The sequence below is a fragment of the Gekko japonicus genome, unplaced genomic scaffold (assembly GCF_001447785.1).
Source record: "Gekko japonicus isolate JY-2015 unplaced genomic scaffold, Gekko_japonicus_V1.1 scaffold1560, whole genome shotgun sequence".
NCBI classification, from domain to species: Eukaryota; Metazoa; Chordata; class Lepidosauria; order Squamata; family Gekkonidae; genus Gekko; species Gekko japonicus.
This window is the reverse complement of record NW_015161998.1, coordinates 356,496-380,259: the sequence shown is the minus strand read 5'-3', so window position 1 is coordinate 380,259 and position 23,764 is coordinate 356,496. Positions and strand designations below refer to the sequence as shown.

Below are 23,764 nucleotides of genomic sequence, written 5' to 3'. Positions count from 1 at the left end.
CCCACCCAAGATTCCCTGGACAGATTTTTCAAGAGTCCTCTCGCGCTCATCAGACGTAAATGATCCTGAAACAAATCCTCATGGCAGGTTGCTGAAAGGGGGTCAGGGGGGAACTTGAGGAAGGAAGATGTTCATTGTAAACAGGACAGAGCCCATGAACTTTTGAAGAAGAAGAAGAAGAGGAGGAGGAGGAGGAGGAGGAGGAGTCTGAAGGAAAAGGTTCCAGAAGTCTCTGTTGCTTATGAGGAAATCACTGGGTTCCCCCCCCCGCCCCATTCTTTTCTTTGAGGCCCTACCAGAAAATACGGCCACCCCACCTAGCAAGGAAGAGCAGGCTGCAGACCTGCCCCCAGAGAGAGAGGCAACCAGAATTTTCAAAGGAGACGCGAGCAAGAAATTGCTGAATTAGAATCGATCGATAGGGTTGGGGGACGTGGGGAATCCCCGGGCATGAATTTCTCTTTCATAAATTGACCAATCATGTTCAGCTTTCTCTTCTGGCTCTGTGGAGCACAAGGCAGAATGTAAATATTTCGAAAAATAAACCTGAAATAAATCTGCTATGATCATTTGGGGGCACAACTGTCTTAAAGGACTGTTTGAAGGAATACTGGGATCCTGTGGGCAGTGCCTCAAAAGGATCCTATAGACTAGGCTGATTGTCACTTTATGGAGAATGCAGGTTGGGTCTGGGGTCCCTACCCTGTGTAATAGTCAGAGATGTAAAGGGTCAGTTCTCCTCATTTGGTGTTCAGTTTGGACAGGGGCCATGGCAAACATGGCGAAGACGCTTCAACCTCCCCCCCCACCCCGGCGACCATTTTACTAACTAGAAACAACAATCGGGGGTGCTATTTGACCTGGTGAGGAAACATACATGTTCCCTGAAAAACTCATGGGTTTCCCCAGTGGGCCAAATAATGCCCGGCCAGGGCTCTTTTTGTAGCAGGAACGCCTTTGCATATTAGGCAACACACCCCTAATGTAGCCAATCCTCCAAGAGCTTACAGAGCTCTTCTTACAGGGGTTACTGTAAGCTCTTTGAGGATTGGCTACATTAGGGGTGTGTTGCCTAGGGTTGCCAAATCCTTTTAACTCACCAGCGGGGGAGGCTTCGCCCCGGCCGGGAGTTCGCTGTTCGTCCTTGCGCGCGCGCGCCGCCGCGACGTCACCGGAAGTGACGTCAGACGCTACCGACGTTGGGGGCGTGGCCGAGCTCCCCCGGGCACATTTGGCAAGCCTAGCAAGAAGAGAGAACAACCACTGTGTAATTAGTAATACTAGCACTTCATTATGTTTTTAGGATTAATTGTTTTTAAGATTGTTAAATGTTTTAACTAATGTTGTCTAAGTTATATTTTATGTATTTTGTAAATGTTATGTTGTTTTTGCAAGGCGCCTTGAGCCGGCCCTGGCTGGGGGTGGGGTAGAAATTTAATAAATCAAATCAAATAATAAATGTATGCATATATTGCAGGAAAACACTGTGCTTCCAAACCTACCGACTGCTAACAAAAACCAGACTACATTTCAAGAGACTGGTGTGGTTTCGTTTTGACTACATACACCTTCCAGTCCATCTGTTCATCAAAAACTGGTCCCATAACTGACATGAGAGCATACTAGGACAGAGCAGATATATCTGGGAACAGTCTCACACCCATTTTCTCTTCAAACACAAAAGACTCCAGACTTACTAATTCCTAGTAATGTGGCTTTAAGGAAACATAGGTAGTTAATCCTTTTCTTCCCTATAAACCTTTAGTTATTAAGACAGTAATCAAAAGAATTAACTTCAAAACTAATTTTCTCCTGGACTGCCACCAAACATGCAAATGACACTGAAGTCAAACCCCAGAGGTATGAATGACCAAAAATCCCATAGAAAAACTGTACCTAAATCAAGAAGTGTGCATGCACATGAAAGCTTATACCCAGAATTAAAATTTGCTGGTCTTAAAGGTGCCACTGGACTCAACTTTGTTCTGCTGCTTCAGACCAACATGGCTACCCACCTGAATCTATCTACCTAAATGTTGGATTTTTTTTGTAAAACAGACTCCCCCCGTGTGTAAGAAAGACGGAGAGGGACAAGAAGAGATTACCATTGTGAAAGAGATTTTTTTTCTCTATGGATCTTAAGTTGCAAGTTATTCAGCAAAAAATTATGTTTACAATATATGGGACACCACAGCTTCTATGGGAAACAGAGGAGGGATGAGAACTGGGGGTGGGTGGATCTGTGAGAGCCAGGCTTTTGTGGGTTGTAAATCAGTTGCTATCAATCAGTCGTTTAATTGGGTTTCCCTGTGCCCCCCCGCCCCCAACAAAGGATGTCCAGGAAACAAGGAACAAACCAAACACTGTTGGGGGGGGGGTTAAAAAAACCAATGTATTCTGAAATTTATTTTCAGTCACAGTTTGAGAGGGGGACATGGCCTACCTCGCTAAAGGGATGTTCAAGATGAGAAGAACAAATTATGGTAATTACCATAGGCAGCCCTGGACTTTTAAATCCCCTGATATGGCTACAGACAAGGCAGGTAAAGGTAAAGGTTTCCCTTGCTTGAAAGCCAGTCAAGTCCGACTCTAGGGTTGCGGTGCTCATCTCCGTTTCAAAGCCGAAGAGCCAGCGCTGTCCGAAGACGTTTCCGTGGTCATGTGGCCGGCATGACTAAACACCAAGGCGCACGGAACGCTGTTACCTCCCCACCGAAGTGGTACCTATTTATCTACTTGCAATTTCTTGCTTTCGAACTGCTAGGTGGGCAGGAGCCGGAACTAGAGACGGGAGCTCACTCCATCATGCGGCACACTCGGGTCTCGAACTGCTGAACTAGACCTTCCACAGCCTGCAGTTCAGCGTCTTAACCACTTGAGCCACCGCAGCTCCTACAGACAAGGCAACAAAGACTAAATTCTCTCCAGCCCTGTTCTCCGGCTCCTGCTCACTTGCTATAATGAGGAGGGAAGGGCCCAATCTCCATCTAGCATTCTCTCCGCTGTCTTACCAAACCCAAACTGGAACAGAAATCCCCCTCTGCATTGCATGCCGCTTTCACTTTGATTGTCGGATTTTATGGCAGTGTCCAGACTGCAGGCTGCTTTCACTTCCTTTGATCTCTCGGTTTTATGGTAGCTGTTTTATGGCCATTCAGGGGTGATTCTGCAGTCAGTATAGCATTGGGGGGGGTAATTTGGATGTGGTTTTGAGCCGCATCTTTTTCTGTTCCCAACCACTTCCGCATTGTCATTTTTCTCACTCGTTTGTCCCCATGGCTTCAGGGTGTTCCCCCCCCCAATGTGTTTTGCTCTGTCTGGTAGTCCCAAGAGGGGGCAAAACACATGTGGAAAAGGTGGGGGTGGGAGGGTGGAACCCAAAGCAACAGGGACAAATGAGTGACAAACATGACAGTGCAGTAGGCTTGCCAAGTCCCCCCAGGGGGCGGGGAAACCCCTGCCCCAGAGGCCCGTTCCCCGCCGCTGGCTGATCGGGCCCCAGGGGGAACCCCACCCCGATGTGCACATCACCCGGAAGTGATGCGACCACGCCGGGCATGCTGGGGGCGGGGCCCCGGTCATCTGAGGGAAAACTCTATGGTTTTCCCTTGGATAGTCGTGGCCCCACCCCCAGCGTGCCCGGTGTGGTCGCGTCACTTCTGAGTGATGTGGATCATGCAGGGCCGGATTTAGACTTGCTGAGGCCCTAAGCTATACAAAACCGAGACGCCCCCTACTGTTTTAAATTACATCAGCTGGTCTCGAAAATTTTAAAATATATACGCCTTGTTAATATTTTAAATCATTTTTTATATTGTGTTTTTATTTGAGGCCCCAGCAGATTGCGAGGCCCTAAGCTGTAGCTTATTTAGCTTATGCGTAAATCCGGCACTGCGTGGATGCGGCGCGCACGCTCTCTCCAGCCGCCAGCTGGGAGTCCCCCGCTGTGGCGAAAAACAGACTCGGCAACCCTACAGTGCAGAAGTGCCAGCATGGGTTTGGTAAAACAGTGGAGCAAATGCTAGATGCAGACTGGGCCAAGGAGGAGCCTCTACTGTTTCATCTCCTACTGCCTCTGGGAATTTAAAGGCACAGTCGTGATCTCCGGCAACCTCAGTGGTGATGAAATGTGCGTGCCCACGAAAGCATATACTGTGAATGAAACCTTGTTGGTCCTAAAGGGGCCGCGGGACTCGAACGTTGTCCTGCTCCTTCAGACCAACATGGCTGCCCCACCTGAATCAGACTTCCTTTAAACAATCCAGAGGATGTTTTGCAGGGCTTTTAAAAAATTTCTTTTTGAGAAAGAGGCGCCGGAACTGTCAAGAGGGAAAGGGAGTTTTCAATCTATACCCTGAAAACTCATGAACCTTTAAACATTTTTAAGATAATGTTGTCGAAGATGTTCCGGAATTCTGTTCCAGTGCGTTCCCCCCCAGAGAAAAAGCCCTGTTTATGTTCTGAATCTATAGGTTCAATCATTCCTTTCATGCCATGTTTACACAAACAGGTCCCTTGCCTTCTTAAACCCTGGGTCCCAATCCAAAGCTATGGTCACACATATGCAATTAACAGCTTCGGAGTATAATAAGGTAAACTCCTGAAACACTGTTTCAGCAAGTGGATCTCCATGTGCTGGATCAGGTTCCTGGAGCACAATCCAGGCAAATCGAAGCATAACGTCTATCAGGCTAGGGATGGTAGTTTTCCAGAGAACTGAAGGCAGTTTTTAAAAAGGCATTGCCTTTTTCTCCCATTTTCTCCTCAGGCTTTTGGGCTGCTTTCAGAACCCAAACAACCTGTTTACCTGAGGTGGCAGCATTATGCATGCCACTGGAAAACTGAAAACTTTCTCAAGCCACGTTACCTGCTCTTGCCACCATATCCAGCTTCAGTGGCTATTAGCCAGGTGCCAGAAATGAAACCTCCATGTTCCAAGGCAAAAAACCTTTTTGATGAATCAAATCAGGGGTCATTTCCTGCAGGAGCGCACAGGAGCGGAGCCCAGGGGGTGGGCACATGCAACAAGCCCCACCCCCTGCTCCCAGCAGCCCTGGGCCATGAGGAGCAAGAAGCAGCCAGGTAAGTTGCAGTGGGTGTTGCCTTCTGACACATTTCCGGTGATGTCAGGGGGTGTGGCATATGCAAATAAGTTATCCTAAAGAGTTATGCTAATGAGCTCCTGCACCTCTTTTTCTACGAAATGACCCCTGAATCAAATGATGGGAATTAACAACAGGAGAGGGCTATCACTACCTTTCTCTGTCTTCTCCCCTCCCTTTCATACATACACATATTTTTTCTTTACTGGACTGATAACAGCAATATAACAGATAGAAACAAAAGATATAATTCAACATTAGTTACGGGGAGGAATATGAGAAAGAAGCGTCCCTATCCCATTTCTGACCCACCCTTCCCTCAAAGAGCTCAAGGAAACAGACTTGGCTCTCCCCACATCCATGTTATCCTCACAACTATGTGTGAACTAGGCGGCAAGGCTAAGAGAGAGGAAAAAATGGACGAAGATCACAAGCGTGAACTAGGCAAGGCTGAGAGAGAGGAAAAAATGGACGAAGATCACCCAGTGAGCTTCAATGCTCCCTCTAAGCTGTGGAGTCTGGTGAGCAAAAATTCTGCTTTGTGAGCTCCTGCCATTAAAGTTGTGAGCGAGCGATTTGGCTAAAGCATAAATTAGTTTGCTCTGGAGCCATCCCTCCTGAGCTAAGACAAAAATGTGTGAGCCAGAGGCTAACAAACTGTGAGCTAGCTCACACTAACTCAGCTTAGAGGGAACACTGGTGAGCTTTGTGACTGAGTCAAGATTTGAGCACAGTTTTCCCCAGGCCTAGTCCATCACACTAACCCCCCACACCATACTGGCTCTAGCTGGTCAATAAATCAGTCCGGTTTGCGTTAAAAACAGTAGATCATCACAAGGCTATCAAATAAATTATTTCAGAAACCAGACAACATGAATGGATGGCAACTTTGTAAACTTAAGCCATGCATCAAAGTTATTGTTACACCATATCACTTTACATAAATTACTGCTCCAACTTTAAAAAAAAAAGAAAAAAAAGAATAACATTAAGACCCACAATTTACATGACACAACGAACAACACACCACATTCCAGGGGAGCAACTATGAATACAAAGGCCCGAGACTAAAATTGACTGGAACAAAAATGAAAAGGGCTTTGCCTGGCACCTAACAGGCAACGGTGAAAGTGTTAGGCTCACTTTTCTGGGCAGGGAGTTGGAGGACAGGGTGCCACTACCAAAACGTCCTATCCGTGGTCACCAGACACTTTGCTTCAGAAGGCAGATGTCTCCAATAAGGCCATTCATGGAGGGTCTCCTTAAGCGGGCAGGTTTCAGACAAAGGAGGTATTAGTTGCTAGTTAAAGTGAGCTGCGGTGGCTCAAGTGGTTAAGACGCTGAACTGCAGGCTGTGGAAGGTCGGCAGTTCAGCAGTTCGAGACCCGAGTGTGCCGCATGACGGAGTGAGCTCCCGTCTCTAGTTCCAGCTCCTGCCAACCTAGCAGTTCGAAAGCAAGAAATTGCAAGTAGATAAATAGGTACCACTTCGGTGGGGAGGTAACAGCGTTCCGTGCGCCTTGGCGTTTAGTCATGCCGGCCACATGACCACAGAAACGTCTTCGGACAGCGCTGGCTCTTTGGCTTGGAAACGGAGATGAGCACCGCAACCCTAGAGTCGGACTCGGCTGGCTTTCGAGCAAGGGAACCTTTACCTTTAAGGTAAAGTGCAGTGGTGGGGTTTGGGGGAAGGTTTAAAAAGGCCTTTCAAAGTGTGGATGGTCCCACCGTGAGGGCTGCGAGCACCCTCCCCTTCCACAAACCCCACCCTCCCCAGGCTCCACCCCCAAATCTCCAGGAAATTCCCAACACAGAGCTGGTGCTCTGCCCACAATCTATGAGATTTTAGTATTCTAATACAGGAATCACACAAAGCACATTTGCTGATAACAAACAAGACAGAATCAGCATCGCATGTTCTGCTCCTTTAGGTTTAGCCAGCATTGCCAAGAGCCACCACGAGCCTCCGGACAAAGATTCCCCCCACCCCATTGCATCACCCAGACCCAAACAAACACCACAGACCAAAAATCACAACTCCATGACTTCTTAGTATGACCACAACCCCCAAAATATTGTCCGCTGCTTTCTACAGGTCTAGAGTCTTTCTGCAACCTGATGGACTTCTGATTTAAAGCAGATACACATTGGGGAGAGGGAACTTATCCAGAACAGTCACCCAGACCCAAACAAACACCACAGACCAAAAATCACAACTCCATGACTTCTTAGTATGACCACAACCCCCCAAATATTGTCCGCTGCTTTCTGCGGCTACAGGTCTAGAGTCTTTCTGCAGCCTGATGGACTTCTGATTTAAAGCAAATACACGCTGGGGAGAGGGAACTTATCCAGAACAGTCCTTGTGTTTCGACACACTTACCGTTATAGATGCCGATCCGTCCGTCCCCCCCGCACAGTTCGCTGGACTTGCCGAAGCATACTTGGTCACACTCCACGGCGCTCACTGGCTGGCTGCGCCGGATATCTCCCTCGTGGCCGCAGAAACACGCGTAGCCGGCTTCTACTCCTGCAAACTGCACAGGGAAAGGGGGGAAAAGAGCTGGTAGGAACATGCACGGGTGAGGACGAGGGATCTATCTCTGCCACCTACCCGTGACCCTAGGATGGTGTTAATTAAATTGCAGGGCTGAGGCTGTGGATCATAGCATGCTAAAGCTTAATTACTGTTTATAAAGGGATCTCGAATAAGGAGGGGCTGTGCAAAAATTAAATAATAACGAGCCCTGCCTACGGGGCTTACAATATAAAGTTGCAGAAAAGGCAGGCTAAGGAAGGAAAGGAGCATAAACAGGATGGTGGGGGGAAAGCTGAACTGATGTGGCTGCATTCAGAGACCTTTTCAGATGTCATAGTCACGCATACTGGGAGCCTGTCAACCATGCGTAATGGGAGCAATTGCTGCCGAGGCGACTGGTGGAAATCATACTATGCATGGAAATGCTCTCTTGGATCCAAGCCACTGGCTAGAACATTAGAACCTGGAGCAGAAATGTATTTCTTACTGAGCAATTGGGTGCAATAATGCCCCTGTATCCCCCACCCCGCCCCCATGTTTCCATAAATAAAAGGACTTTTTTTAATTGTAAAAAAGACAGCTGAATATTCTGCGGGAAGGAGCCAAAAATATCCCACTGGGCCTCCGCTAGTCCTGTCTGTTACTAAGCCATCCCTATGAGAATTACTGGAGAGACACACATGCTGTGGGAGGGGGAGAACAGCATTTTCCCAGGTACAAAATACGGCGCGTGAAATGATCAGGAAATGCCATCTTAGTGGCACGGGCTCACACACCCACGAGGACGGCTGTCCAACCCAAGCGCAACAAATGGCTAACAACTGTGCATTGGTTGCGCCAATAAAAACGGATAGTCTGGAGAGGCTGGGAGACAAAACAAATGCTACTCCATCTCGCTCCTTGCCAAGTTATCAGGCCGATCAGTTGGGAAGGTTCCGCTCTCGTAAACCAGCCAAGGCAGGGAAGAGCATCAGGCTGACGAGGGAAAGGGGGCGGGAGATCTCTGTATGACTCAAAACATAGTGCTGCACAGGGCTTTTTTTGTAGAAATAGCCCAGCAGGAACTCATTAGCATAAGAGGCCACACCCAACAGCAGAAACTCATTATCATATTAGGCCACACCCTGACAGCACAGCTCATTAGCATATTAGGCCACATCCCATGCCTTCCCTTGGAAGGATCTGTCCTGCGGGGAGCCTGGACAAGCCAGCCCTTGGACAGATCCTTCTAGGGCCCCCCCGGTACACCCGCCTCGGAGTCAGGGGTGGTGGTGTCGCTCTCCAGGCCTTCCCTCTGTAGCCAGGCACACAGAGGTTTTGGCTGTAGTGGGTGCGGCCAAATCTGAAGCCAGCCGGAACTCCGTTCCTGTGCGTTCCTGCCCAAAAATAGCCCTGGTGCTGCATCCAACCAACTTTTTCACTCAGTGTCACCCAATCCCCCTCCTTACTATAGCTCCTGTCCCAACATGGCTTTGGTTACAGCAGGTCCCATGAAGTCCAGCACAGTCTTTTTGGTGGCAAATGGAGACCCCCTCAGTAAGAAAGTGGCCAAAACGTCACCTCTTATCTTCAGCATCAAGCCTCCTCTCTGAGTGAGAGAGCACTGGTAAGGGTGGGGACTGGAGGAAAGGATTCTCACCTCCCTCAGCTAGGGGTGCTAGACCTGTGCCTGGCAACCCCAGGCGCTTTTGAGTGTGGTGCAATGCAGTGAAGACCCAGAAGTGACATCACCTTATGCCACGACACTCTAGGAATTCCCCCCTAATCTCTATGGTACAGACCACAGAGATTAGGGAAATTCCTAGAGCACCCCAGATGTGGCAATGCCGCATCTGCTATGTCATCCCCCCGCTGCCCTGTTTCCCCCCAGTCAGAGTGGGGGAGAGCTGGTAGAGGCAGGAGGGTGTCCCACAACCAGGCTACCCAGCAAGCCTACTCACAGCAATGTTTTGTACCTCCACAGGGAGATCGACTTCACCGCTAGACCTAACTTCATCATAATGTTCCCAGTTTTATGCAGCACGTGAGTGCGTGCAAGTTGAATGATAATTTGTGGAGGCAAAGACTAGAAACAGAAGCAGGCCTACTTCTGTGCCTCTCCTAGCAGCTCAGCTTGCAGAAATCAGCCCATAAGCTTCTCGACATGGAGAGAAGCACCAGTTTAAAAAGCTGGCAGCCCTCAAGGCCGTAGATTGTATTGAGATACCAATCTATCATGGCTTCCCACAAAAGTATCATGGGAACTGGAATCCGTTACGACAGCCTTAGGTCCCCTCACGGAACTCCAGTGCCCAAGTTTTCCTGGGGGAGAGGAAATATTCAGCCAGATTACGTCTGCAGTGGCAGCGTGCCCCCTATTTGAGAGGGGGCCTTACCTTATAGCCCCGCTTGCGGCAGAAGCTGAGGCAGACTTGTACCGTGAGCTTGGTGGAGGTGCCGCTGCTCCCGCTCAGTGCTGGAGGAGTCCCAGAATCCAGGAAGCAGCCGACATAACCAGGCACTGGAGAAGACAACAAAGGGTCCCAGTCAGGTGACCTCCCATATTTACCTCTTAAACTGAGCTCCCCGTGGATTCCCATCCCGAATGCTGACTGGGTGCAACGTTGTGAGTTGCTTCCATGAAGCTCTCTGGGTGATTCTTTCTCAGCCTAACCTACCTCATGGGGTTGTTGTGAAGGTAAAAAGGAGGAGGGGAGACCCAGTTATGCCATCCTGAGCTCCCTGGACAAAGGGCAGGATAATAATAATAACAATAGTCCACCAGCACCTTAGAGACGAACAAGATTTTGGGGGGTATAATCTTTTTGTCAGATACAAGCTTATACCCCCAAAATCTCCATGGTCCCTAAGGTGCTAGCAGACTCAATCTAACTGTTCTACTGCAACAGAATCTGTCAACATATTAACTGCGCCACAGCAAGTTTAATTTCTAAACTGCAATCCAGCAGAATACGATCAGCATATTTTTCTTTGTATCTTGTGCAGAAAACAAAGATAAAGAGGAGGAGGAGGAGGAGGAGGCGCTTGGATTTATACCCTGCCCTTCACTCAGAGTCTCAGAGCGGCTTACAATCTCCTTCCCTTCCTCTCCTCACAACCTCCCTGTGAGGTAGGTGGGGCTGAGAGCTCTTGAGAGAACTGCTCTTGAGAGAACAGCTCTGAGAGAACTTGTGACTGACCCAAGGTCACCCAGCTGGTTGCATGTGGAGGAGTGGGAAATCAAACCCGGTTCTCCAGATTAGAGTCCGCTGCTCTTAACCACTACACCAAGCTGGTTAAAGACTCAAAAACCCATAGCTTAATATTCAGGAAAGGTGGACTTGAATATCCTTGAGAAGGCCTGGCCCCTCCAGGCTCCCCAATCCCATCTGGTCATCCCTGATGCAACTCTCTTCGCTGGACCACTCGGGGTAGCCTTTCTCTTGTTGCCTGGCACCCATCCCTCCCTCCCATTAGAACATAAGAACATAAGGGACGCCAATGTTGGATCAGGCCAAAGGCCCATCCAGTCCAAAACTCTGTGTCACACAGTGGCTATCAGGAGGTCCATCGGGAGGTCCACCATCAGGAGGTCCACCATCAGGAGGTCCACCAGTGGGGCCAGGACATTAGAAGCCCTCCCACTGTTGACCGCCCCCCCCAAGCATTGGCTGCCCATCCTCTTGGCACTCACTGTGGCAGGTAGGGATGTCACAATACTTCCAGTAGATCCCTTCCTCGTTCTCAGAGATGTAGCACCATGGCTGCACATCACCATCTGGGTTCCGGCAGTAGTTGTGGCTGCCCAATCCCCACTCGCCATTGGGGTACTTGGCCGTGTTGTAAACATGTTGCCGTGTCTGGTTCCAATAGAGACAAGGCCGCCCAGTGCTCTCTAGTGAGGTCCGGTTCTGTGTCCCCCGATAATCAGCCCCATTCACCATAAAACATTCGGACAACTCTGGGGATTGGAAGAAAATGAACAGAAAGAGAGGGTCAGTGGAACGGTGCCTCATACTGTCCCCTTCAGTTACCCCAGTGATACTTATGCAGTGGCTTTGGAGCCACATGCAGCTTTTTGACAGGCCCATGCATGTCTCCTAAGCAGTGTTTCCCAATCTGGTGCCTACTCCATGTTTCAGGAAAGTGCGCAAGGCCAGGGCTATTTTTGGGCAGGAACGCACAGGAACAGAGTTCTGGCTGGCTCCTGAGTTGGCCACGCCCAGCAGGAACTCATTAGCATAATAGGCCACACCTAACAGCAGACACTCATTAGGATTGGCTACATTAGGGGTGTGTGGCCTAACATGCAAAGAAGTTCCTGCTACAAAAAAAGCCCAGGGTTTTGACAACAAACAAGGTAAACAGAATAAGAAGCAAAAGGTGGGTGTGGTTGAATGACCACACTTCTGGTAACATGTGGGGTGTGGCCTAATATGCTAATGAGCTGTGATGTCAGGGGTGTGGCCTAATATGCTAATGTGTTCCTGCTGTTGGGTGTGGCCTAATATGCTAATGAGTTCCTGCTGGGCTTTTTCTACCAAAAAAGCCCTGCGCAAGACCCTTGCCCGATGGGCCTCGTGGTTGGCAGTTCATTTCTGCCATAGAACAGCCACCTCTGGGTAAGCTACGGGCCTTCCTGAGGTACAGGCCTCACAGCAGAGATGAAAGTAAACACAGCTCTGCTGGATGATGGTTACTGTGAACGTGGCTCTCCGCGAGCTGAGTACCATTGGGCTATCCCTTTTGCCACCCCAAACGCAATATTTCATGCTTATATAGCGTTTCAGAGTGTTCGAGGTGCTTTGCATCCACTTGGCTTCCCAGTAATGCTGACATTCCTGTAAGGTAGGCCAGTGCTGTTTTATTTATTTATTTATTTATTGGATTTCTATACCGCCCTCCCAAAGGCTCAGGGCGGTTCACAGGCGGCAAAGCCGGAATCTAAAATACAATAAAACATACAATAAAATACAATATTTAACCCCAACAACCATTCTATAACACGGTGCTATATCATTCAACCAAGATGGGAATAACCATCCAGCTTTGGTGGCCAGCTATCTCAGTAGCGTCCCGCTATGCTGTCTATGACTTCTGCCTGGGCATACCTGCCCCACTTTCGTAGGGCAGCCGATGACATACTACCTCGGTGGTAGGATAGTGGTGGCGGTGGCTCCTACTCGAACGCCTGGCGGAAGAGCTCCGTCTTGCAGGCCCTGCAGAACTGCATAAGGTCCCGCAGGGGCCGGATCTCCTCTGGGAGCTCATTCCACCAGGTAGGAGCCGCCACCGAAAATGCCCTGGCCCTAGTAGGGGCAAACTTAATTTACCCTTCCATTGTTACCCTTCCATTGGACATGGGAGGGGGAGAGAATGGAGGCTAAGGCTGGAGGGGCTTCTCTTAAGGCCTGGGAGCTGGGGCTTGTGTGGCAGCTAAAACAGTAATCTGAGAGGCTTCTGGTTCAAATCTCTCCACAATCCTGCACCCCCCAGTTTGCCTCAGGCGGGCCACTTTCTCCCTGACATCTCGTCTGCAATGTGGTGGTAATAAGGGGTCGAATGACACCTGACAGAATGCTGTGATTGGAATGCCAGATGTGCTATCTGGCCCTTCCCAGACGGTTATAAGCTGTTTTTGCACAGAAAAACGGCATACAGGGAGGGGGACGCATTTAAACCTCCCCTCCCCAGTTCAGCAGCCCCAATGATCACCAGGGTCCATGTGGATGCTTTTTAGGGCCAAAATAACATGTTTCAGCTTCCAGTCATAAGTCTCCAGTGTCAGATGCAGGCTGGCCTGTCTTGCAAGCCTGTTGTAAAATTTACAATAAGGCATAGCACATGAAGTACTTTGTACAACGAAAGTGGTATAAAATGCTAAATATTATTACTACGAGGGACCTCCTTCCCTTGTAGTAATAATACTTGGAAGTCTCCACTACTGTGTTACATCAGCTCTGATAAAGTCCTGATTTCTAGTTCTATTTCTAAGAATAGAGCTTCTGGGGTTTCAGAAAACCTGAAGCTATGCTCTTGAAAGCCCTCATTCCTAATGCCTGCAGATCGAACACAGTCACCAGAGCCAATAAAAAACCTGGCAACTTTCCTAACCACTGGGGATGATGTTGGCCAGCTACCAACTCATGAAAACGAACTTTCAATTTCTCTTAATATTTGTTCCTTTGACCTTTTGCTCTATCTGTAATGATATATATTTTGAGTCAGTATATTTCTGTCACAGCTTTATCCCGCCCTTCATCTGAGATATTCAGGGGGACACCTCTCTCCCATCCTCCATTCTATCCCCCCAACAATCCTGTGAGGTAGGCTAGGTGGAGTGAGCAATTGGCTCAAAGTTTTGTGAGCGGCCAGCATTTACCAGATCAACCGGTGGAGGCTGGTAGTTATTAGTGCATGCTTGGAACTTGATTACTTTAACCCCTCATTTTGTCTCAATGAGAAACTGTCCTCAGGGGCAGCTAAAACTGATAAGGCAGGGTTACCATATTTTGCAAAGCAAGAAAGAGGACGGCTTTCCCAACTGACTACTTCAAACAACTGATCACGATGACAAATCCCATTTTAAGTACCCCTGCTATTTTTAAGCTGAAGCTTGCCTCCACTGGGGGGACTATAGGGCAAAACCAGCTCAGCCCCCCAACCCCAAAAGAGGACACTTTTATCAGCTTTTTGTTTTTAAAAAGAGCCCAGAAGAGGATGGAGACCAAAGAAAGAGGACATGTCCTCAAAAAACAGATGACATCTGGTAACCCCAGATAAGGGTCCCCCACCCAATGACAATGACACTATTATTTAAAGAACGATGCCTCAGCTCCGTCTACAGTCCAAGAACTGGACCGTCATCATGGAAACATCACTCACACTGTTTACACAAAGTGCTGGCACCCTGGCACTAAAATCCCCAGGCGGCACTGTGAAAAGGTGCATGTGGTAAAATATTACGAGCAATGTTCCCTCTAAGCTGTGGAGTCTTGTGAGCAAAGGTTCTACTTTGTGAGCTACTGGCATTAAAGTGGTGAGCGAGCGATTTGGCTGCTGCATCAATTAGTTTGCTCTGGAGACATCCTTCCTGAGCCGAGACAAAAATGTGTGAGCCAGAGGCTAAAAAACTGTGAGCTAGCTCACACTAACTCAGCTTAGAGGGAACACTGATTACGAGCCAACTTAGAACTCTTGAAGAAAGCGATTCTTTAAAAAAATCCTTTATGGAGTGTCTTAACTGAGGTCCCAAATACGTTTTTATGTGAGGACGTTCCAATCACTGTGCAGTAGTTCTAATGGGCTTCTGCATATCCCACGAGATCACTGAGGGATAGGCACAGCTTGGGTCTATCTGACGCGTCAGCAGCACGCAGCTTTGTCGGTAGATTTATGAAGAAATCATATGTATAATTTCCCTTGATAAAGATATCTTTGAAACGTGTCTGGACTGCCAGTCCTTGCAGGTGTCTTTTTCATGTGTGCATCAGCGTCTCTCCACGGCTGTTTTTGATCCTCCTTTTCTGTTTGTACGTCTCCCAAACACCCGGCCTCCTGTCTCCTTTTCTGCCAGCCCCGCAGTAGGGACGCCAACTTTAAAGTGCACGTGTGGTGTAGTGGTTAGAGTGTCAGAGTGGAAGCTCCGGGTTCGAATCACCACACTGCCATGGGACCCTGGGCCGGTCACTCTTTCAGCCTAGCCTACCTCACAAGGTCGTGGTTGCGAGCATGAAATGGAGGGAGGGAGAATAATACTGTGTGAGCTGCTTTGGGTCCCCATTGGGAAGGAAAGTGGGATATAAATAAGTACAAAAGAGATAGGGCTTGACCTGAAACCCTTCGAACTGTACTTGTTTTCATGTGGTGAAAACTAAAGGCACTAGAAGAAGCTGATTTTCTCTCTCTGGTCAGCTGGCAACCCCAGCCCCAAAAGAAGGGACTGGGGAGATGGGCGAAAGAGCTGATTCCTGAACCCACTGGGCCATAAAATAAACCACCAGATGAAAAACTAGGTCTGGCGGCTGCGAGTTCCACATGGGAATCACATTATTAGGCAAGGAACAGTCTCTCTGGGCTTGTTTTAAAAAGGAATCCCAGCTTGGATTCGGACAGCTTTTCCACTGGTAAAGAGGGGAGAAGGGGAGTTCCTTCTGACCAGCAAAAAGGCTGCGCTGGGGACCACAGGGCCTACATCAGAAAAGCCATAAGAAAGACGGGAACTGGGCAAAATTTAACAACTGAGCCGGCTGCATCTGCACCAATGCTTGGAGCTGCCCTTGCACCCGGCATCCCGGAACAGCTTCTCAAGGTCTGAGGAGACCTGCGCAGGGAGGGACTCTCCTCTCCTTCAGAAGAGTTCACAAGAGATCACCAGCTGCCCCCTCCTCTCAACTCCCCCCCTCCCCAACCGCCAAATGTGGAGCTGGAGGAACATCAGAGCCAGCGTGACAAGACAAGCTTGAAAGAAAAGAGGGACATGTCCCAAGGCTGCCTCCAGGGTGGGGGCCAAGAGAGATTAGAGATGCTAAATGTGTAATCGGTTAAAGCATGCTAAGACTTTGAAGATTCAAAGGGAATCGGTGGCGGTGTGTGGAGAGTGTCGTGTGAGCCTTGGCTGGAGGCAAGAGAAACACAGGAGACCCTTTTAGATCTTACACTGGGGAGGAGGGGAGGGAGGAGGATCAAAGCCGTCAAAGGCGCATTTAATCGGCCATGCCAAGATAGTCAAGTGCAGGCCAAGCTGTGGAGGGAGGGGGAGGGAGATAGGCAGACAGGATCTCCCGCCCCCCCCTTCATTCCTTTGACCCCTGTCAAGGTCAGCAGTGGGTCCCCTTGACCCTACCAACTTCCAGGTGGCACTTGGAGATCTCTCACCATCACATTTGTTTTCTAAAAATATTAAACACCTGGCAGAAAGAAATTTCAAAATTTGTCCGGGGAGGGAAGGAACCGAGGATTGAGATGAAAATGTCATGTGACGCGAAAGAAAGAGGTGGTCTTCCATTACCAAATCTAAGATTATACCATGAAGCGGTATGTCTACCTTGGTTGCAACAACGGATGACGTTGGACAACAGAAAATTGTTGGCATTAGAAGGTCATGGTTGTAAATTTGGCTGGCACGCGTACTTATGGTATGGAAAAATGAAAATGGACAGCTTTTTTAGACATCGTTATATAAGGAGAACTATTAATTTGTTTTCTAAATGACCAAGATCAGTCCCCCTGGAGAAAATGGCTGCTTTGGAGGCTGGACTCTATGGCATTATACTCTGCTGAGGTCCTTCTCCGCCTTCAGCCCTGCCTTCCCCACCCCCAGGCTCTACTCCCCAAAATCTTCGGGTATTTTCCAACCCAGAGCTGGCAACCTCAGTTTCCATTAGTAATGTGGGTTCCAAGCCTGTCCTCAAGTCACGTTGGCTGGTTTTCAGCCCGAGAGAACCTCTTTTCAGTCCTCCCCCCCCAAAAAAAAACCCCTCAGAGTGCAGAGGCAGAGTGCTCCTAAGCACGCACAAAGTGGTTTCTTCCTCACTCCTGACTTATCACAGCCTATCCTCTGGGATCAAGGAGGCAGAGATGCCAAATCAGAAATCATGGCTGAAGCCCTCAGACCTGTCATTCTGAAAATTCAGCAGTGCCCACCTGTCACAGGATTGTGTCCAGCAGTGGGTGCCGGGGAGGAGGGGTTAGAAGTGTAAAATAAGCAGAAGTATGATCCTGGAGGATAAGAACAAGATTCCCAGTGGTCAGAGGGAAGAATTTCAAGTGCCTGGCATACCTCCTTCCCTTTCCTTAAGGACAGCGGAAGCAAAATCCATTTGGCCAAATTACAAACCTGTCCAAATGTGCCTATTGGAAACAGATCACAGAATGTGAAGGTTCTTGGTGCAGAATCTTGATTCCACACTCCTCTCCCCTTTATGTTTTTAAAACACACAACCTGGCACAAATTCTTTCAGGTCAAATCAGTTCCAGCACCAGGTGTCTATGTAATCTGGGCTGGGAGAGAGAGAAAACAGCCCCTCCCACCACCACCACAGGCCACGGGATTGTGAGAAACGTCCGTTTGCTTTGTGCCTCTCAGAGAACTCAGGAGTCCTGGCTTCAAGCCTTCCAGGTCCGATCCCAGACATATTAATGTCCTTCCACAGCTGGGAATAGGCCCAACAGTCTCGCTTCCCTTCCCTTCCCCAGCCACCGTCTCCCCCCCCCCCCCCCCCCGCCCACACCCGTCCAAACCTCTCGTGGTGTAACCAGACGCTTTTCCAGACCCCAAGCCCCAGGGGGACAGGCCCCACCTGTTGTTCGGGATGGAAATAGCTGAGAACATAATAAACAGGTGTTTGATATAAAGCAAAAGGGGGTAGAGGCCGGAGGGAGAATGGATGGGGGGGATGTGGAGAAGCCGATGGAGGCCGGAGCCTGGCTGTCTAGCAGGTGGTGCATGTTGGCAGCTGAGGCTTCTAGCGGCTGCTTGGGCCCAGTGAGGGGCTGTCTTGAAGGGGGGGGATAAAGGGCAGAATGTGAGATGGCCTTGGGGGGGGGGACACACAAAGAACTGGAAGGGGCACAGAAGAGGGACAAGTGTCCCTGGATTCTCCATTTGGTGGCGGAATCGCTGAAGAAATGTGAATGCACACGGCTGGGAGAAAAATAACTCGATTCTGACAAACTGTGGGATTAGCTATTTCGGGACCATTGTGAGCGGCTTCCTCTGCTCGGGCCGCAGCTGTCCAAAAGGCCGCCAGGCTCTTTGGAAAGGGATAGACAAGAATTCAGAACGTATCCTCGCTAAATATATATCTGCATATCAGGGGGTGCGTTCACACGGGTTGTTTTCAAAGTGTGTTTGTTTTCAAAGCATGCTCTGGGGACCCCTGGAGTCACACTCAGACACTTCCTCAGCCAGAGCATCAGTAATGGGGCCAAGTTCCCTCGAAAGATGACATGTCCACCGCTGCTGCTCTTCTGTAGACCTGGGCAGATGGAGGAGACCACTGGGGGTGGTCTAGGCCAGGCCCTCACAGGCTGACAGTGTTGAGTCCTAGACAGTGTGATGTAATGGCCAAAAGCTTGGAGGAAAATCTGAGAGACGGCATTAAATCTTCCCTCTGCCATAAAGATAGCAACCTGAGGCCTGGCTGTTTCTCTCAGCCTCATCCATCTCGTAGGGTTTGCTGTGAGGTTAAAACAGAGGAGGGAAGAACAATGGACGCTGCCTTGAGATCCTTGGAGGAGAGGCGGGATAAAAACACAGTTGATGGAACCAGCTGCACACTTTGAAACGCACCTCACAATCCTCTCTGCCTTGTGCCTGTAATGGATCCATCAGCTGTGGGGTTACCAGAAGTCCTCTTTGTAGAGGACGTGTTCTCTTTCTTTGGTGTCTGTCCACTTTTGGGCTCTTTCTAAAAAAACTGATGGAAATGTCCTCTTTTTGGGTTGGAAGGTTAGGCATATTCCTAGTTAGTAGCAGTTTCCACAGCTTATACAGTGGGGGGTATTTAAAATGAGATTTGTCATGGTGATCACTTGTTTGAAGCTGTCAGAAGTCATTCAGGAAGCATGTCCCCTTTTTGGCTTCTCAAAATATGGGATCCCTAATCAGCTGCTTTACACTGAGCTGGAGGGACCAAGAGACGAATGCATCCACATTGTTTTGGAAAGTGCAGGATCCTGTCCCTTCTCCAAGGATTTCAGAATAGTCTAAATTGTCTCTTCCTTATCTTCTTAACACCCTGAGGAGGATATTAGTCTAAAACAGATCCAGTGGCCCAAGGTTATCTAGTGAGGATCATGGGGGCTGAGTGGAGACTTGAACCCAGGTCTCCTCAGTCTTCATCAACATGCTAGCTGCTATGGCACACTAAGATGTAGGAAATATCTACAAGATATCAAGAATTTATGGCACTTCATCTATATCACAGGTTATAATCATGAGGACAGTTTCCTGGGAGTACGCCCATTGAATAAAATGGAATCTCTTTCTGACTAGACTAAAGCCATGGCCCTGATCCAAATCCTCCTCCGGTCAGGAGTTCCAGTCACATGACTCCAGAGTCACACATAGGGCTAGATCCAACCGGCTTTTTCGCTCAGTCTCACGCAGTTCCCCTCCTTATGGCTGCCTGTCCCACATGGCTTTTATCCATGCAAGTCTCATGATGCACAGAGTAAAGCCTTTTTGGGTAGTCAACTGGCCCAGCAGAAACGCTGGTTGGATCCAACCCACAGCTAGATCCTAAAATGGGGATTCTATTTCGGTGGAGGGGTACAGAAATGTTTTAAATAAATAATAATAAAAAAAATTCAGTCTTTATAGAGAGTGGTGGGAGACTGGCCACATTCTTTCTTCTTCTGTTCTATTTATAATTGCACCACAGCAAAAATATCTGAGCAGTTTTCTTTTGGGAAAGGAGCCTAGATCCATCCATCGAGAGATTCGAGTCCTTACTTACTGACAGGAACACGGCCATTCGGTTGACTCCACAGGTATTGCTTCCACTCAAGGGCAACTCCTCCACTCAGGAAAGGATTCCGTCCACCAAATCGGATTCCTTTCATGACTAGAAGAATCCTCCAGGGTTGGAAGGGCAGCTCTGGACCAACCCATTGTACAGAAAACTATTTCTTTTCCTCCCAGAGCCGCCAAGGCACATCAAAAGCTTGAAACAGAACATACAAACGGAGGGTTGTCACAATGCATAACAGTATGATTTATGGAACTGTAAACTTACATTACTCTTTTATCATCATAATGATTTATGGTCTTGACAAATAAATTACTTAATTACCACTTCATTAATTCCTCTTTTTTTTTCTTAGAAGGAAATGGCACAACCTACCAATAAAGCCCTGTATGGCAAGATCTGGGTCTCGTATATTCTTTCTGCCTGACTCCAGCCTTCCAGAACTGGGGGGGAGGGGGGAGGCACTTGCCTTTCAGGGCCCCTCCATTCGGATTATAAGAGCAGGGAGTGGACCACTTCCCAGGGAAGCCAGTTTGCACTGAAACCCAATGAGTTTTAGGAAGCGAGGCAAGATGTTTTGCTTGGGGGGAGGGGGGAGGCACTTGCCTTTCAGGGCCCCTCCATTCGGATTATAAGAGCAGGGAGTGGACCACTTCCCAGGGAAGCCATTGCACTGAAACCCAATGAGTTTTAGGAAGCGAGGCAAGATGTTTTGCTTTTTTTAAATGCCATTTTATGAGAACGGTTTGAAAAAAAAGAGGAAGACACAGTTTGGCACAGAGTTTGGTGTGTCAAATTCGGACTGGGAAGAGCCAGGTTCAGCCAGGTCTCTCTCTCTCTCTCAGCCTAACCTACCAGACATCATTGTTGTGAGGTAAAAATGGAGGGAGATCTGAAGGTATGATAAGCAGAGAGGTAGGTAAAGTCTCCGTGCCATAATTCCTTGTAAGGAGAACCAGTCATTAGACTTACAGATGGTATTTTCAAATGTAATGGTGTAATTGATCCGATCCCTTCAAGACTGAAAGCATTTTTACTCATATTTTTATCCCGAACTCCCTCCAAGGAGATAAGAGTACTATGAATATCTTTCTCTGGTTCTCGGTCTCCCCAGGCCTAATCCTAACCATTATACCACACTGGCTTGCAGTGTTCCCTCTAAGGTGAGTGTGAGCTAGCTCACAGTTTTTTAGTCTCTGGCTCACACATTTTTGTCTTAGCTCGAGAAGGATGGCTCCAGAGCAAACTAATTTATGCAGTAGCCAAATTGCTTGCTCACAACTTTAATGCCAGTAGCTCACAAAGTAGAATCTTTGTTCACAAGATTCCATAGCTTAGAGGAAGCATTGCTGGCTTGGATTCCTAAACTGGCTTGTGTACAAGGCTGGATAAAATTCAACTAAACAATTAACTAACACACACACACACACACACTAAGTTGATCAAGTACAGATAATTGTGTGAAGGCCATTCACAAGCACACTCATGCTGGCTGCAAGGTGCTTTTCAACCAGGCAGGTTGTATAGGCTCAGGCAGTGCCAAATCATTACCTCGACTCTCTGGTACCTCTCCCGATTTTTTTTGCTTCAGTTTTGCTTTCCAGGGGAGAATCTGAAGATGCCTTTTGAAAATATTATTTGCCTTTCTTCAGTTCCTCATCAATTCTTCCTGAGTCTCTACAACAGGGGTGTCAAACTAATTTGTTATGAGGGCTGGATCTGACATAAATGAGACCTTGTTGGGCCGGGCCATGTGTGTCATAAAATGTAATGCCAGGTAGCGGAGATATAAATTTTATAAAGGACACAAACACAAAGATTTTTTTTTACATAAAATAAAAACATGCTTTAAACATTAGCTCTGTAAGCTGCAAACCTACTTTTGATTTATTAACATTCACCACAGAAATCTCATGCTCAGAGTTCTGAGTCTAGAACCCAGGTTAAAAAATGAAATGGCTAAGTGATTAAGAGAGTCTGGCGAAGCAAGCTATGATGCAGCAGCAGCAGCAGAACTGGAAGCAGGAGATGATCAGTTCCACTGCGAGCCTGATGGAAGCCCTCCGGGGGCCTGATTTGGCCCCCGGGCCGCATGTTTGACATCCCTGCTCTAGAACACAGCTGCCTAAGACAGCAAGGTGAATTAACTTGAATTTAAGACATTTGCACATGAACACTAAAGCAGCACAGTGTGTGCAATCAGATATTCTACACCCCACCCTAACTGACTGATTCAGACTTCACTTCGCTTTCATGTGCTGCACATGTGCCTTCACGTGCTGCGCCATCGCCCTGTATCTCTGCCCCTTTACATGAATTTCCTGTGCAGCACAACAGCCTTCAGCAATGTGAAATAGTGGGGAAGGTGGCTAGTCAGTAGTTGCCAACTGGCCTGGAAGGAGAAAAGAGTCCAGTCCTTTTAATAGAGGCATAATCTGCGGAAAGGGAAAGTTGAAGCCTTTCATGGCATGGACATCCCCCGGTTAATAACATCCCCTTATGCAGCTTCTATTAAAGGGACAGGACATTTTTCTCCAAGTCAATAAGCAACCCTAGTAGACAGTGTGGAAACAAGGGTGTTAACAGTGTTCAAAGGTATATCTCTGTTTGCATCTGTGAAACTTTGGAAGGCGTGAGATTGTGTGCACATTGGAATGAGGTTTTTCCAGCCCCCCCCCCCCCCCAACTACAAAACACACCGCCTTACGAATACAGTCTGTGTCCTGCCTTGAACTGAGCAGATAACTGATCTACAAGACATCTCTCAGCCTTGAAAATGACCCAGACACCTTCAGGAGCCATGGGGAGTGTTCAAGACTAGATATCCTAAAGAGGAACTGACTCAGGAGTCAGAGAAAACCTAAGGCACTCTGCAAACTACAACAGATGGGGGAGGAGAGAAACCCCCCCCCCAAAAAAAAAGCTCAGGTAACCCTTGAGATCACAGAAGACAGATAATTAGATCACGGTGCAGTAGACTTGATTATTTATTTATTTATTTATTTATTTGATTGGGTTTCTATCCCGTGAATGATGGATTGCCCTGTGGAGAGACTTTCAGGAGTGTGGCCTTTCTTTCAGTCCTGGCTTGATGGCAGAGAATCAGTTCTGTTTGCAGAACTATGAATAATTCATCAGAACAAAGTACTTTTATGGATCCACCCTCCTGCTAAATATTCAGTGCTAATTAATCAGTCCCCAGTAAGTACCACCAGCCCTGTGGTTTTATGTTCTAAAACATACAGGCTAATGGGCATTAGAAGCCCCAACTCACCCGATATGCATGAGACCATAATTAACTGATGGTGTTCACAACTGCTGGCGGGTTCACTCCCCCCACACCACCAAGGTTATGTTTTTAGGATTATGCCTTGGCCATCTGCATTCATTAATCCAGAATAACCCCAGCTCCCTCCTAACAATCGCTGGAGGTCCGTGGGTAGCCCCAAACCCATATATTCCACAAACCCAGGAGGGAAGAGAGTAAATCTGCTTGTGATGGGTAACCAAAGTGAAGAGATACCAATGGCTCTCAACTGGGCTTTGAAAAAAATATATTGTTGGTTTAAAAGAAAAGGGCCAATGGCGCTGGTGAAATCCAGACCTCTAGAGCTGAGTCACAATTCACCCTTGCAGGACAGGAAAACGGGGGGGGGGGGGGGGCCCCCGGG

The 23,764-nt window shown here is 48.2% G+C and overlaps 1 protein-coding gene across 2 annotated transcripts in view; it reads right to left on the bottom strand.

Moving 5' to 3' along the window:
• KREMEN2 (kringle containing transmembrane protein 2) overlaps nt 1-23,764 on the bottom strand; it is a 41,783-nt gene that overhangs the window by 14,682 nt on the left and 3,337 nt on the right. The window contains exons 2-4 of one of the 2 annotated variants that reach the window (XM_015405436.1): nt 11,315-11,581; nt 10,017-10,141; nt 7,486-7,639 (exon numbers count right to left, since the gene is read on the bottom strand). In XM_015405436.1, the coding sequence (XP_015260922.1) occupies nt 7,486-7,639; nt 10,017-10,141; nt 11,315-11,581 (546 nt within the window). The remainder of the gene's footprint in view (nt 1-7,485; nt 7,640-10,016; nt 10,142-11,314; nt 11,582-23,764) is intronic. The other variant, XM_015405437.1, reaches the window with a different exon arrangement.